This window comes from Lissotriton vulgaris, chromosome 10 (genome assembly GCF_964263255.1).
Source record: "Lissotriton vulgaris chromosome 10, aLisVul1.2, whole genome shotgun sequence".
Taxonomy (NCBI): domain Eukaryota; kingdom Metazoa; phylum Chordata; class Amphibia; order Caudata; family Salamandridae; genus Lissotriton; species Lissotriton vulgaris.
In genome coordinates this window covers 21,674,442-21,691,812 of record NC_141698.1, presented here as the reverse complement: position 1 = coordinate 21,691,812, position 17,371 = coordinate 21,674,442, and the positions used below count along the sequence as shown (strand labels likewise).

Here is a 17,371-nt window from a genome sequence, read left to right as displayed (position 1 = left end):
AGGGGACACAGTACAATGTCCAGTAGGCCTGGGCTCCAGCACTTCTATGGCTGGAGGCGCTGAAAGAAGACATGAGGGAGCTTCCCACAGCGGTCTATGGACACAATGCGATTTGCCACTGTGGAGAAAGAATACCTGCTGTTTTTTCATATTTCGATCATTCCGCTATAAAGTAAATCAGTTGGCCTCATTTCCAAAAATTGCCCAAAATCAACAGTAGAGTCAGGCCTCCTCGCTCAGTGCAATTCAGGCTTGCTTTTAGCCTGCTAGTCCGGGGTCGGACGGGCCATTCTGAGGTTCTGGCATTTTCCTGCTAGGATGGAGGCTAGGGGCTGTATTCAGAGCAGCATGGACTGCTATGATCATAGCAATGCAGCCAAGGCACCATCCCATTGAGATGGCCAGACTGCCCATTCTCCAGCTTTGGCATTTTTTCCCCCTGCTAGGCTCGTGGTTAGGGGGCTCCCTTCATAGCAGGACGGACTGTTATGATCCATCCATACCCAAGGGGCCGATTCTAGCAGCAGCCTGCTGCAGTGGCGGGAAGATTTGAACATGAAGCCAAAGTTATTTTTTTTATTCTAGTCCGGCCCCGCCCCAGTCCCATTCTGCACTGACTGATCAGAGGCCTTCTTTGACGTGGTGATAAACACCATGAAGTTTCTCAAGGTTTGAAGGCGGGTCTTTGAGGTCTTACAGGGACTTCACTACCGCCCACTGCCCTGCCCCTACCTTCCCCTGCTTCTCTTGTAGAGAGACACATGCTTCAGCAGATCAGAGAGCCTCCCAACTCTGGGTGCCCCACAAGCTGCTCACACTCACCCCACTTAAACCTCATGAACTCCTGGCTCACGTTCACCTTTCCTGCAGAGTCAAAAGAAAATAAATATTTAGTAGTTGGGCAAATGACATATGGTTGCATACAGAGACCATTCCTACAGTTGAGCATCCAGTCAGCTTCACTCTGACCAACACCCAACCCCCCCTTTGTGGTCCAAGGAGTGAAACCCACACAATTGTGTAAAAGCTCCTTAGTCCGGACTACCAGCACCAATGCTATTCGAGTGTGTGGGGGTAGGTTGCGCCTGAACAGCAAGACTGCTCCAGTACTGGGAACTAAATGGAACTTAGCCAGTGCATCTCATGCGTTTGTAAGTATGTATGCTTGTGGTACTTGTATTGCGCAACCCTAGTCAAAGGGCAGAGGAGCACCGTGAGGGTGAAAGGAAAGGATATAGTCAAAAGGTGAATGGAAGGGGACAGTGGGAGAGGAGCCGAACGATTATTTTGTTTGATGCAGTGTTTGTTAAAGAGGTGAATCTTCACCTCTTCCCCAAATTGCAACAGGGTTTGGCGAGAGTGTGTGGGGTGGCCCTGCCTGATACATAGATGTCATGCTACACTTTGAGTGCATAAATGGGGACGCCCACTTGCCTTGGTATTTTCTTGTTTGCATTTCTTCATCTCTAGGGTGAGGGGGTCCAGGCTGCATTTGTGCAGGGAGCTCGTGTCATATCTAATACAGTAGTCCGGACAATTTGTAGTTAAACGTACAGCTGTTTGCTCCCTACCACCAAGTTTCATCCATAAAGCATTGTCAGTGACCCATAATCTTGATCTGCAGCACTCCGCCTATTTCAGGGCACCTGGATTCTTATATGCAACACACTTTGTGTTCATTTGGCTTTAGGGAACACTTAGATTGTTTTTAAAGTGATACCGTACGTTCTTCCAACTGACCCATTATTCTAGATATCAGTCTCGCAATGGTCAGACGAGACTCCTTATTTCCCTTCTCTATACAGCGATCCAGTGGTAAATGTGGTCGATTAGTCAAGTCTTCACTCCTGGGAGGTTGAATGAAGGTTGGTATCAGATACAGTGTAAAATTAAAGGAACATGTCTTTATTACACAGAATAATAGACATAGTCTCTCCTGGTGTCTCTTACTCACATGGCTCACGAGATAAGACTGCAAACTATTTCACCAGTAAAACACACTTCAAGCACCTCTTAAACAAGCATTTGCAATGCAATAGGTCTCGCATTACTGAAAGTTTGAGCTATTGGCGTTGCATTATTGTTTGCAACAGCAATAGCTCAAACTTTCAGTAATGCGAGACCTATTGCATTGCAAATGCTTGTTTATTTTTAAAGCTGTGCGGCTCGTGGGGCTTTTTGGGTGGTGTTACGAGGCTCAGCTGCCAAAATATATTGGATTAAATCACATTCGGCTTCTATTAATAAACATTGACAGGTGCGTTTAGTTGCCAAAATATACCCTCACAGAACTCCTCAGAGGACTCTGCCATGAAGGCCTTTATACCCCTTACTGGAAGTGAAAAGCGGTTTAATGTAACAGAAAAGGAGTTTATCGAATCCGATTCTCGGAGTCGGACGCTTTCTCGTGTTGTGTAGACTGTCTCTTCCTCTTTGTGTGTAGTCTAATAAAGGATTATTATGAGGGTTTTGGGATTAAACAGAGCTTTATTCTCTCAATAGCCCTGCCCGCTGGAATGCTCCTATAAAAACACCCCTGGGCCGGTGATGGTAGGGCTGTGTACACAGTGCGCCGAATGCAAACCTGCCTCCTTTGAGGGGTGTGCGGAACAGCACCGCTTCCAGCGCGCAATCGCATCAGTTTAAAACAAGCGGTGCCACGAGCGATTTATAGTACGAATCCTTCATTAAACCAGCTGCACAAGAGCGTTCTTCTGAAATAATTAGGCGAAAATGGCATTTATATACCTGCGCAACTCCTTGCAGTGAGCATCTCACTTTAAAACGGCAGTATGAAAAAACGCTTGTGTCTGATAAGCAAAGCGGCATTCCACCTTAAACATGTATTTGGAAAACAAAGTATAAATCTTTTTGGGAGCTGCACAACCCTTTCAAGTATATACATTTCTTTACACAGGTTAATTTGTAGGATACCTTGTCTTTTTATAAAGCTGCAAGAGATTTGATGTACTGTAATTAATGCGCGTTATTATCCTCACTTACTCATGAACAGTTTATCGTCACCTTAAGGACGAATGGGTCTTTTCGGGATTCGAAAATGTGGCAGCAGCTAAACCCACTGAATCATTTTACCTGCAACGACCTCTACAAGCTTGGAACCCTAAACAAGCACTGGCGTTGCCAATAGGTCTCGCAGTAGGAAAGTGGGAGCTATTGGTTTTGTAAATGACATTTTATATTTTTATGTCGTTATTGGCATTGTCAATAACAATATATAAATATAAAATGTCATTTACAAAACCATTAGCTCCAACTTTCCAAATGCGAAACCTATTGGCAACGCCAGTGCTTGTTTTCTTTGCTTAACGACTTCAGTCTGCCCTCCCCAAGTCTTTAAGAGAAGCAGCCAACCGTCAATGGAAAACGTGTGGGGACGGAGAGAGAGAACTCTATATATTTGTTTTAGTACCTGGGTCAAATATATATATATTTCCCCGTTCAGAAAGTAGCCAAAAAGAAACAAGTGGGAATGGCTGTCCAGAGGTAATGCCGCTAGCTGTCTGATGCTTTATTTTCAATTGCTGACGCTGTATGCGCTGTATAAAAGGAGGCAAATTACCAAACATTGTTTGCAAGGGTTGTTTTTATATAACCGAAAAGCAGTTGCTTTCACAGTATAACCTGTAGGCTTTGTTTCAAAGGAGTTAGATTATAGTATCTCCGTGCACTCACTCACTGATTGTGGTTCAATTGGTTCGAGCGCGTTACCTTGTCGCACTATGCCTGGTAGTGCCTTAAGTCATAAATGCAAAATGTGATCAGGGAATCACTGCAAGGCGCGCAATTTCACATGAAACTGGTGGGTTTCTTCAAATGTTTATGCCAAAAATCCAAACCAAAACTTATGTGAAAGCTTAATTCAGAATTTATTTCATTCCAATATAGCGTTGATTTAAAGAGTTCATTTTTTGGAAAACATCAAACATCATTCCACCTTCACATTACTTGTTGCTTGCCCAATGCATTTCGGGTTAGTAGGTGTAACCCTTCGTCAGGGGCCTAAAAAAATGAAAACATACAAGACCTTAACTTTCAGAAAAAAGAGCCATGGGGTCAAGATGACCAAACATATAAATAACATAGATACTGAGGTTATACATAATATAGCATTATCAAGCCTGTAAGCTAAGACTACATCAAAACAAAAACACATCTAACCCAGTTAAATATCGTGAAAATATCGGTATGGCTCAAACAAGTGCCTAACGTGCTGCCAGTGGTGAGTTAGTGGGTCGAAAATAAAGGCGCTTAAAAATAAATAAAGAAAGGGATGAGAGCCTGGCAGAGGGCAAAACTCAAACGAAAAACGGGGAGCTTACCGCAATAGTAACGTGTAGTCGTCTCAAAGTTCCAAACGCGGAACCGGTCCGATAAGCGGAGAGCCAATGGGAAGGTTAGTTATAGCTATGTCAGATGGTCACGTGATGCGGGTTCGGAAAACTAATGCGGGATCAAAAAGTGAAACTGCAGTATTAGGAGTTCCGAAAAAGTGTAAAACACCCGGAAATTGAATAGAAGAATTAATAATTGCAGGGTTAAAGCAAATTAGAAGTCTCAAAAACGCGCTGAGAAGCGTGGCAGTTAAGAGTGTTGTGATAGGTGCGCTGGGGTCACGTGTTACGCCGAAAAAAGGTAAACAAAGGCTTATGCGAACAAGCATCGAACGAGAGAGACATATACCAAAAGACTCACGATTCTAGAGAAAAGATATATGGACAATGTCATGCTGGTGAAGATAATGAATTATTAGGCTATGACTAACGTAAACTACAAAATAAAAAATCAAACACTGTGATGTGCTGGGTGGCAACATGAACAATTAAAAAAGAAATGCTGACTAAATGAATAAGTACATACATATAGTATACAGCATTTAACCAATATGATGCGAAAAACTGAAAGAGTTCAATTTGAGATTGTTCATAGGATCATCCGTAGAGGAGTGGGGGGTCGCTCATATAGCCATATGGAGTGTCATAAGTTACAGAAAGCATGAAAATTCAATTCGATCATTGATCCCTGCTGGTTGGAGGGAATTCAGTTTCTTAATCCAGTGAAATTCCGCTTGTAGTCGTTGTTTAGTGGGATCAATGTCTTGGCGTTGCGGGAGTATCTCCAGTATGGTGAATTTGAGTTGGGTGATTTGATGATTATTTTCAAGCCAGTGTGTTGCTAATGCTGATTTCATATTTTTTGTCCGAATATTACTTTTGTGCTCTGATATTCTCATCTTGATCTTTCTTTCTGTCTGGCCGACATATATTTTGCCACATGGGCATTTGGTTGCATAGATCACGTTTTTTGTGTCACAAGTTCCTGTGTATAGTAGATCAATTTTATGACCTTTAGTTGGATGCATAAAGATGTTACCGGGTATTATATTGTTGCAATGTATGCAATTCAAGCATTTGAGCATGCCTTTTGGTGCAATTTTGATGACTTTTTTGGTGCTGAGTGTCTCTTTGAGGTTTTTCGATCTTTTGAAAGCAAAGGTCAACTGATCACTATAGAGATTGGTTAAGTCAGGTTCTGTTCTGATAAGGTTCCAATGCTGATTGATAATTCTCTTGATTTGTGTAGATGCTGTCGAGTATTTTAAGACACACACTGTCTTGTTATCTTTTGATTGAGGCTTTGATGTTAATAATTGATCTCTTGAGAGATTAGTGACTTTTTTGATGGATTCATCCAACACATCTTTAGGATATCCACGTTTTTGGTATTGTTGTAACTGATCAGTGAGAGTTTCTTCCAATCTGTGAGGGTCCGAGGTTATCCTTTTGAGACGAATGAATTGGGAAGTCGGTAAATGCTTCTTCAAAGTTTCAGGATGAAAGCTTTGGTACAACAAACTGGAATTCCGGTCGGTGGGTTTTTTGTACACTTGAGTGTGTAGTTCTTGGTTGATGATTGTGATCTGAACATCTAAAAAAGCAATGGTTTCTTTCTGGATGGTATGCGTGAATTTGATTCTGGGATTTAGTTGATTTATTTCCATGATGTTAGTCAACAATTGTTCTTTGTCACCTTTCCAAATTAAAAATAAATCATCTATATATCTTTTGAACGTCACTAAGTGATCAGTCCAGTTGGTGTTGTTCAGGATGTTCTCATGTTCAAATTTAGACATAAACAGGTTAGCATATGAGGGGGCCCCCCCCAAAACCCATTGAGGTTCCATTGCACTGATTGTAGAACTTGTTGTCCCATTCAAAGTAGCTGTGGTACAGCGCAAAATGCATAAGTTCCACTAGAAAGATTTTGTTGGCTTCACATTCATCATCTCTTAAAAGACTCCATTCGAAAGCTTCAAGACCTTCATTGTGTGGTATGGAAGTATACAGTGATACTACATCAATTGTACTGAGCCAATATTCTGCATCGGGTTCCAACTCTATGGTTTTGAGTAAGTTGAGAAAAGATGTAGTATCCTTAATGTAGGTTTGCCCTCTCTGCACAATCGGCTGTAAAAAACGGTCTAGATATTTACCAACACTGTCAGATATTGACCCGCACGCAGACACGATAGGTCTGAACGGTGGTCTTTTCAAGTCTTTATGAATTTTCGGCAACATATAGAGTTTTGGTCTCCTTGGATATTTGGTTACCAAAAATTTGTATGTTCTGTCGTTGATCCATTTTTGTTCAAGGGCATGATCCAAAATGACTGTGAGAGTTTTCAAGTATTCCTCAGTGGGATCTCCATCCAAAGGGATGTAAGTGTTCTTATCTTGTACGTGTTGATTGACACTTGAATTATAAAAGGTGGTATCCATGACGATCAGGGCTCCCCCTTTGTCTGCTTTCTGGAAAGTTATTTCAGTATCATTTGACAACTGCATGATGGTACTCAGTTCATTCTTAGACAGATTGTTTTTAGTGATTTTGTTGAAGTTGATTTTTTGAATATCCATTAGTATCATTCTTTCCACAGTTTCTATGGTTTTGTGCGAATATGGAGCACAGAATGTGCTCTTTGGTTTAAAGACTGTGATATCGGTGGTGGATGAAGGTATCGCATTTTTGAAAAAATATTTCAGTTTGAGGTTTCTGAAGAACTTGAATAGCGCTATCTCCGTTTCCGCAAGGCTGGTCTTATAAGTCGGTACAAATGTAATTCCTTTGTTTAATACCGCCATCTGGGCTGGTGTCAAAAGTTTAGATGAAATGTTGATAACTAGGTCGGTTTTATTGACTTCTGGCTCCTTGTTCGTTTGGCTATTTCTTCGGGAGTTTCTTCTCCCCCTCCTGATGCGATTATGGGTGGTGCGTTGGCTGCGGGACTGATATCTAAAAAAGGCTGCTTCTTGGTAGATGTACTTGGTTGTTGGGTTTTCTCGATGGGTTGTCTTGTCTGTGCGATGTCCGATTCAGAAACTAGACTTTCTTGTGACGAATTGGTAGATGGTTTAGTTTTGGGTTGTTGCCATTTCTTTTGATTATAAATTTCTGCCCAGGTGTACACTTCGTCATATTTATAATCAATTGTATCTCTTTTGTATTTTCTGACTTTCCGATCGTTCACTTCTTTGGCGTATTTGTCTAATCTTTTATTTACATCCTCAAGTGTTGTTTGTAAATCTGGAAATTTTTCAAGCTCCTTTTTCATGTTGTTTAGATCGACGTCGATTTCTTTGAGAACTTTGGAAAGTTCCTGTATGATTAATAAGATTAAATCCAGTGAACATTTGTTCAGAATTTGGTACCACTTTTCAACAAAATTTTTACTGTTCTTGCACAACATAGGTTTTAGAGCGATTCTCAACCCTCTGGGGATTCTCCTGTTTTTATGATAATGTATCAGTGTCGTCGCATGTAATCTTTGGTTGATTTCTTTTTTGCTTAGAAATTCAAATTGCCGGATTAATTGTGCTGTGGTGGAAATGTTAGGACTGAAAGCTCTGGTCTCTTGTATGAGTCCATAAATTTCTTCTGCCGCTTCAGAAGTGAAGGCTAACAACTCAGCTTGATTGGACGTTAATTGCGCTATTTCGTCAAACTGCATTTTTCAAACTGTTTATTGGTGCGCTGGGAGATGAGGTAGGCAAACGTCAATGAAATTAGATTATAGTATCTCCGTGCACTCACTCACTGATTGTGGTTCAATTGGTTCGAGCGCGTTACCTTGTCGCACTATGCCTGGTAGTGCCTTAAGTCATAAATGCAAAATGTGATCAGGGAATCACTGCAAGGCGCGCAATTTCACATGAAACTGGTGGGTTTCTTCAAATGTTTATGCCAAAAATCCAAACCAAAACTTATGTGAAAGCTTAATTCAGAATTTATTTCATTCCAATATAGCGTTGATTTAAAGAGTTCATTTTTTGGAAAACATCAAACATCATTCCATCTTCACATTACTTGTTGCTTGCCCAATGCATTTCGGGTTAGTAGGTGTAACCCTTTGTCAGGGGCCTAAAAAAATGAAAACATACAAGACCTTAACTTTCAGAAAAAAGAGCCATGGGGTCAAGATGACCAAACATATAAATAACATAGATACTGAGGTTATACATAATATAGCATTATCAAGCCTGTAAGCTAAGACTACATCAAAACAAAAACACATCTAACCCAGTTAAATATCGTGAAAATATTGGTATGGCTCAAACAAGTGCCTAACGTGCTGCCAGTGGTGAGTTAGTGGGTCGAAAATAAAGGCGCTTAAAAATAAATAAAGAAAGGGATGAGAGCCTGGCAGAGGGCAAAACTCAAACGAAAAACGGGGAGCTTACCGCAATAGTAACGTGTAGTCGTCTCAAAGTTCCAAACGCGGAACCGGTCCGATAAGCGGAGAGCCAATGGGAAGGTTAGTTATAGCTATGTCAGATGGTCACGTGATGCGGGTTCGGAAAACTAATGCGGGATCAAAAAGTGAAACTGCAGTATTAGGAGTTCCGAAAAAGTGTAAAACACCCGGAAATTGAATAGAAGAATTAATAATTGCAGGGTTAAAGCAAATTAGAAGTCTCAAAAACGCGCTGAGAAGCGTGGCAGTTAAGAGTGTTGTGATAGGTGCGCTGGGGTCACGTGTTACGCCGAAAAAAGGTAAACAAAGGCTTATGCGAACAAGCATCGAACGAGAGAGACATATACCAAAAGACTCACGATTCTAGAGAAAAGATATATGGACAATGTCATGCTGGTGAAGATAATGAATTATTAGGCTATGACTAACGTAAACTACAAAATAAAAAATCAAACACTGTGATGTGCTGGGTGGCAACATGAACAATTAAAAAAGAAATGCTGACTAAATGAATAAGTACATACATATAGTATACAGCATTTAACCAATATGATGCGAAAAACTGAAAGAGTTCAATTTGAGATTGTTCATAGGATCATCCGTAGAGGAGTGGGGGGTCGCTCATATAGCCATATGGAGTGTCATAAGTTACAGAAAGCATGAAAATTCAATTCGATCATTGATCCCTGCTGGTTGGAGGGAATTCAGTTTCTTAATCCAGTGAAATTCCGCTTGTAGTCGTTGTTTAGTGGGATCAATGTCTTGGCGTTGCGGGAGTATCTCCAGTATGGTGAATTTGAGTTGGGTGATTTGATGATTATTTTCAAGCCAGTGTGTTGCTAATGCTGATTTCATATTTTTTGTCCGAATATTACTTTTGTGCTCTGATATTCTCATCTTGATCTTTCTTTCTGTCTGGCCGACATATATTTTGCCACATGGGCATTTGGTTGCATAGATCACGTTTTTTGTGTCACAAGTTCCTGTGTATAGTAGATCAATTTTATGACCTTTAGTTGGATGCATAAAGATGTTACCGGGTATTATATTGTTGCAATGTATGCAATTCAAGCATTTGAGCATGCCTTTTGGTGCAATTTTGATGACTTTTTTGGTGCTGAGTGTCTCTTTGAGGTTTTTCGATCTTTTGAAAGCAAAGGTCAACTGATCACTATAGAGATTGGTTAAGTCAGGTTCTGTTCTGATAAGGTTCCAATACTGATTGATAATTCTCTTGATTTGTGTAGATGCTGTCGAGTATTTTAAGACACACACTGTCTTGTTATCTTTTGATTGAGGCTTTGATGTTAATAATTGATCTCTTGAGAGATTAGTGACTTTTTTGATGGATTCATCCAACACATCTTTAGGATATCCACGTTTTTGGTATTGTTGTAACTGATCAGTGAGAGTTTCTTCCAATCTGTGAGGGTCCGAGGTTATCCTTTTGAGACGAATGAATTGGGAAGTCGGTAAATGCTTCTTCAAAGTTTCAGGATGGTAGTTTACGTTAGTCATAGCCTAATAATTCATTATCTTCACCAGCATGACATTGTCCATATATCTTTTCTCTAGAATCGTGAGTCTTTTGGTATATGTCTCTCTCGTTCGATGCTTGTTCGCATAAGCCTTTGTTTACCTTTTTTCGGCGTAACACGTGACCCCAGCGCACCTATCACAACACTCTTAACTGCCACGCTTCTCAGCGCGTTTTTGAGACTTCTAATTTGCTTTAACCCTGCAATTATTAATTCTTCTATTCAATTTCCGGGTGTTTTACACTTTTTCGGAACTCCTAATACTGCAGTTTCACTTTTTGATCCCGCATTAGTTTTCCGAACCCGCATCACGTGACCATCTGACATAGCTATAACTAACCTTCCCATTGGCTCTCCGCTTATCGGACCGGTTCCGCGTTTGGAACTTTGAGACGACTACACGTTACTATTGCGGTAAGCTCCCCGTTTTTCGTTTGAGTTTTGCCCTCTGCCAGGCTCTCATCCCTTTCTTTATTTATTTTTAAGCGCCTTTATTTTCGACCCACTAACTCACCACTGGCAGCACGTTAGGCACTTGTTTGAGCCATACCGATATTTTCACGATATTTAACTGGGTTAGATGTGTTTTTGTTTTGATGTAGTCTTAGCTTACAGGCTTGATAATGCTATATTATGTATAACCTCAGTATCTATGTTATTTATATGTTTGGTCATCTTGACCCCATGGCTCTTTTTTCTGAAAGTTAAGGTCTTGTATGTTTTCATTTTTTTAGGCCCCTGACGAAGGGTTACACCTACTAACCCGAAATGCATTGGGCAAGCAACAAGTAATGTGAAGATGGAATGATGTTTGATGTTTTCCAAAAAATGAACTCTTTAAATCAACGCTATATTGGAATGAAATAAATTCTGAATTAAGCTTTCACATAAGTTTTGGTTTGGATTTTTGGCATAAACATTTGAAGAAACCCACCAGTTTCATGTGAAATTGCGCGCCTTGCAGTGATTCCCTGATCACATTTTGCATTTTTGTTTCAAAGGAGGCAAAGTTACTACGTTTGTGCAAAAGGCTTTTTTTTATATAAGTGAAAAGCAGTTGCTTGTTTGCAAGGCTTGTTTTTATATAACTGAAAAGCAGTTGCTTTCACAGTATAACCTTTAGGCTCTGTTTCAAAGGAGGCAAAGTTACTAAGTTTGTTCAAAAGGCTTGTTTCCGTTTAAAGTGAACAGCAGTTGCTGGCGCCAGAGAGGCGCCACTTCATTGTAGTCACACGCTGTAAATCTTGCAAAGCCAGGTGGCCACGCACGAGTAAGAACGAAACTTCTAAAATATGAGAGAGAGAGGGGGGGAGAGTGAGAGAATGAGAGAGAGTGAGAGAATGAGAGAGAGAGAGAATGAGAGTGAGAGAGAATGAGAGAGGGCAAGAGAGAGAGAGAGAGAGAGAGAGAGAGAGAGAGAGAGAGAGAGAGAGATATTTATTGAAGGGAAAAAGCCAAAATTACCATTCCTCGGAATCGAAGTGCCGCATCTCTCAAAAGTCACAAAGGATTTGAAAGGGTCACGTTGCTTTATTAGTTCATGTGGCAGCTCTACATAAAGTAACAAAGCAACTCATGTCCCTTGTTCGTTTGAAAAAACACGCAAGCGAGAAGGAAGGTAACTGCCAGGTGTTACATTGGATTAAAAAAATGCATGGATGATTCGGAGGTATTTTATTGACAGACATTCAGGGTCCAAAAATCCGCTTTGAGTTGAGCTCTGAAGGTCTTTCTGGAATCGAAGTAATTGAATTTTGTTTGCCGGAGGGAAGCCGGATGGGGGCGGGAGAGCCTGGTGGGGGGGCGGGAATGCGAGCGAGGGGAGAAGTGCACGGGGGAGGGGCACGAGCCGCTGTACCCTAGGGGCCTATCTCGAGCGGGATGTAGAGGTGAGCTGAGGAGAGGGTAGACGGGGGAGTGCGTTGCTATGCGTGAAAGTATTCGCCAGTGCTGCATGCTTTGCACGAAAGGGCACGTGTACCACCAGGACGGGTACAGGGAAAAGAGAGGAAGAGGAGGCTAAGACGGAAAGAAATGGAAGGTGAAAAAAGGGAGATGACAATTGGAGATTTCGCCCCAAAAATAAACAAGTCGATCTGGGCCTTAACAGAAAAAGATTTGTCAGACGACCACTAAAAGGCTGGGGAAGCACAGGCCAGTCAAATATTAGTTTTGCCAAATGAATCTCCATCCTCCACAGCATAAATGCATGGCAAATACCTATTCACTGTGAAATTGATTTCCAGGGCAAATAAATAGCAATCTTTAACTTGTTATAGGCACTTCTCACCATTAAAATAAGGCAAGTCAATACATAAATAAAAGCAGGTCTGTAATGCAGCTCACTTACATGCATGTCCTAACTAGTTCCCAAACTAACAACACAATGTGCGCTCATAAAATAAAGGAATCTGACTAAATAACACCTAAAACATTGTACCTTATCAATCCCCATATATGTTGAGTCCATCAGGTGCCCCCCTGTTCGTCTTAGCAGATAAACAAGGATCCAGCAAATCCTAATGAAACTGCGACTGAAGCAATGCATGTTTGACACTGTTTTGGTGCATTCCCTTCCAGGCACAGGGGAACATTATGCAGTAACAGGCCCGACAATCCAGTGGCGCCTTCGGGCTCGTCGAAAAAGCAGCGAAGGATTCCTTGCCGAGGCCGGGCTAACACGCACACACCCTGTATGCAGCGACGCGGTAACTGGAAGCTCCTTAGCCTTGAGATTCCGCCATGCACACAAAAGGCCCGACGCTGCCAAGTTTATTTCACAGTTTCAAGTGAGCTCAGATGGAAATAAAAAAATAAAAACAAACTCCGCAGGGGTCCGACGGAGGAGTAGGGGGGCGCGGAAGAAGAGGGAGGGCGAGTAGCTAGGGAACAGTCAGAGAGTCAGCCATATTGTGAGCGGCTCCACCAGTATTTACAACAAGGTGGTGGGGGAGGGGGGTGAGCACTCCGGGTCTTTTGCTTTTGGGTTAAAAAAAATATGGTCGGTCGATAGCGAGGAGGAGGAGAAATCCATTTAAAGGGGCCGTTCCGAATGCAGGGTGCTTGTTTTTGGAGGAAGATGAAGACGAGCATGAAGAAACAGCAGGGAAAATGTGGACAGAGGTGGGAGACTAGAGGTGAAAACAAGAGTGGAAGGGTTGAGGAGAGCGAAAGTGAGCAAAGCAGAAGCCATGTGACGGAGCTGGGTTGTGTTGTTGGGACAGGCTCGGCAGTGCGGCAAGGCTTGTGTGGGAGGGGGGAGGTGCTGGTGTGGGAGGGGGAGGCTGTGATTGCGTGGAGAGAGAGGGGAGGTGCTGGTGTGGGAGGGGGGAGGTGCTGGTGTGGGAGGGGGAGGCTGTGATTGCGTGGAGAGAGAGGGGAGGTGCTGGTGTGGGAGGGGGGAGGTGCTGGTGTGGGAGGGGTAGGCTGTGATTGCGTGGAGAGAGAGGGGAGGTGCTGGTGTGGGAGGGGTGAGTTGCTGGTGTGGGAGGAGTGCTGCTAGGGGAGGAGAAGCCCTGGACGTGAATGCTCGTGCATGTTTGATCACGTGATTCACGTGAACTGCAAGAAAACCGCGGCTGAAAGCCCTTTGGTTTGAAGAGAAAATAGCCGACTTGAATTCTCCCCATTTCCCATTCCTGCGGAATGGTAAAGGCGAGACCTAAAAAACATAAAGGTAATAATAGTCTCAAGGAACTAGCAAATTCATTTCTAAAAGCGGTTGGAAAGTTAAATTTTTGCATGCCAAAGGCAAACGCTCTACTTGAAAAAACGCAGGATGCTGTAAAAATATAGCAGGCCTGGATTCGGACACCGGAGCAAATTATTTTCAGGTGAACAGCTATTCGAAATGGCCTGTATGATACAGGGCGCTTTATGAATCCCTTATGTTCATTGACCTTTAAAAATGTGAGAAACTCATTTTTAAATTTTCTAGGCTAGGTGACGACGTGTGGATAAACAAAAGTTCACGAGCGAATAAAAAATCAAAACCCTGAAAAATACCGAACTTGAATGTAGCCTTTTAGAACCAGTTTATTGAACTCTCCTCTCTTGAAACCTCTTTCAGATGCACGTTTGGTACATTCATAAACCCACAAGCTCGTTTATATAATAAATCCCTAATTACGCCACTGTCATGCTCGAAATGTGGGACTCCGTGGTTCCATGTGTTGCGATCAGGGACGCCACATCAAAGGTGATACGAACTCTCGAGCGATCAAAAACCGCTCTGTGCATCAGCTATAAAATCCGGAGCACAACCCCCACACCCCTTCCCGGTGCTATCTGTGCGATAAATAAATTATTCAACAGGTTGGTGGCGCGAACTAGTCCACGAGTCACTGACTCCACAGGGCTTCATAGTATAAGCAGCTTTATTGCACGTTCTAGGAAACACAACATATGCCAGGGAGGAAATAGTCAGTCAACCCACTTTAAAGAGTTCTGCTAACAATATAAACCTCACCACCACTCGGGAAGTTATACAAGCCTCTTGTTAAACGAGCTCTAAATGTGGGAATAGGGACTCCTGTGGCCTATTTGTGGGGAAAGACATATTAAACACGCCAAAGGTAGGATACGCTTCTATGTTGGGTACACTGCAAAGCTGTTTACAATATTTTAATTTGCTCAATTAACTACAGCTGTGTGATAAATTCACACCTCCTGAAAAATCCAAACTCTTCCATGCTTTGCAAGTTTTCATAAACAAATGTGAGATTATACAAGCTAATCTACTTGCTATGTATAACTCCTGTCTAATCATTTCCCCCCCCAAAAATTAGTTGGAGTGCGATTTTTCACACGTTATTGCTAAGAGCTCCTTGGATACAAAAAATGCAAGTCACAAAAGTGTTTAAAGTAACTGAGCCTATATAGGCTGTTCACATTCGTACGAAAAGTTGGGTGGGATAGTCTTAGGGTCCAGTCTCCAACTTCTTGAAACATGTTACAATACAATTTGTTCTTTGTTAATTTGCATTTATATTTAAAACAAGGTTAGATCTTGCTTCCATTTCTTCTTGCATTACTTTGGGTCCGATTACAGGCATTGCGTGGGCAGTACAAATGAATGTGTGTTTAGCACCTAATCACCCACTCTGCCCCACTTGCAGCAAAACAAATATAGATAGAAGACATATGCCAACTTTTTATTAATTGCTTATTGTTATTAAGCTGCAAAGCAGGACGGACGGTCTACAATAATAACAAAAACAAGCGGCACTGTAAAAAAAAAAAAAACCCGGCCGCGAGTGGTGTGCGCACGCGCCACAGCGAGCCACATGTGTTTTCAATTATCGCGCCCGTGTCTGGGCACGATAATTGAAACCACATGGGCTTTGGTGCGCGTAACAGACACCAATAGGCCATGGGTGGAGCAATGCGCCCGCCTTTGGCCTATTGCGTGCTCTGTTTAAAAAAAACACGCACCAGGGTCCGTTTTCAAACCCCAGACAAAAGGGCTTGCACTGCATCACGAGGGGCGAGCCCTATAAAGGGCCTGTGTCAATCCATGGTACAGCCTTTGAAGCTCTCCTGAGAAAATCAATTTTTCAATCTCTGCAAAGCCACCAGGCTTCAGATCTTTGGATAATTTGATGAGTTTATTTTTTTACATCGAGGCTGTATATCAAAAAGAGACAGAAAGGGTGACAGACAATCTCGCTAACTGGGCATCAGTGGCACAACATTTGCTTTGAAGTCTGTGTAGCAAAGAGGGTTCTCTTCCTACAGTTGTCATTAGGCTAAATTCATTTTTTGTACTTTCTTAAAATCGCAGCTTACTTCTTTCAATAGTCGCCGGTGCCCTGGTGCATCCCTTGGCTCACAGTCATGGGTCAGATTATGGGGGACAAACAGGCCTGTATCTTGAAAACTAATCTTTGGAATTGTCAGGTGCCCCTAAAGGGACGGGGGGTGGGTGGGGTCCAGCAGCTTCTGGCTGGGTTTGCGGCCACTAACCTGGATAGAATCACGGACAGTTTAACAGGTACATATTGTAGGTACGTCCAGTCACTGCCTAGTTGTTCTTTTGTCTAAGGGTCAGTTCCTACTGCACCTTTGGCCACTCTGGTTAGGTAAGTGGATGCCAAACCCCCCTTTAATTTTAGTGGGGGCAAATCAGCAGTCCAGGTTAGAGGTCCCTGTATACAATACAAGGGCTACCATTAGCTCAACCTCAAAGCTGGGAAGAGATCAAAGAATGACAAACGTCTTGAAGCACGTTGATGTGGGGTAAGGAAAGGACATTAACTGAGGCTCCAACATCCAGAAGTCAGACTTTAGGTCCGCTCAGGGTGTCGCTTTAAGATGAAGAAAAAAAGGAAAACGTCTACACAAGTCAAGCACTCATTAAGTTCTGGGAACCTAGAAAGGGGTCCAGCTCCTGGCGGCTAGCCATCCAGGACCAATACATTTTTGCAAGCCATCTCCTGGCTATTGGGAAAACTGATGAGAATAAGACTGGTAGTGAGCAATGTGCATTCCTTCCCATAAGCAAGACATCTCGCCAACAACTCTGTATTTAACCAGTTATAGGAACAGGAACTTCCCATTGGAGCGAACCACCACAGATGCTCTAAGATGAAAGTGATTTGACCAAATTCAGAAAATGTTTTAATCCTGGTTCTTTGGCTGAGTGTATGCAGTGTTGAACCTCAGGTTGGTGTCCGTTTGGCTATTTTGTGCACCTCGGTGCCAAGAGACGTCCTCTGGGGTGTATGTTTGCACTTTATAAAGAACCCTATAGATAAATGGCTGATTTAGGTTTGCATGTTAGCAGCACCATGACAATACTTTGTGCTTACAATGACTGAGTATCACACCCAACTCTGCCAGTGTACATCCTCCAGCATCTCTGCCATTCCAGTAGTGAAACCCACACAACTCAGCCAAAGCACGTCAGTCAGGACCTGCAGTACCCCCATTCGAGACTACACACAATCCTCCCAACTCCCCTCGTGCTGGCCTGTTGCCAGGCATATTCAGGTACTGAAACGCACACATATTTGTGAGAAAGCACCTTGACCCTGACTTTATCGCTCCTTCCAAAAATTACCAC

General features: G+C 42.5%; 1 protein-coding gene across 4 annotated transcripts in view; it reads right to left on the bottom strand.

The window, feature by feature from the left end:
- The window catches only part of TAFAZZIN (tafazzin, phospholipid-lysophospholipid transacylase), a 71,891-nt gene that overhangs the window by 16,634 nt on the left and 37,886 nt on the right, over positions 1-17,371 (bottom strand). For 2 of the 4 annotated variants that reach the window (XM_086940286.1, XM_086940287.1), the window contains exon 7: positions 823-864. The exons of the other annotated variants lie outside the window; for them this stretch is intronic. In XM_086940286.1, coding sequence (XP_086796412.1) covers positions 823-864 — 42 coding nt within the window. The remainder of the gene's footprint in view (positions 1-822; positions 865-17,371) is intronic. 4 annotated transcript variants of the gene reach the window in all.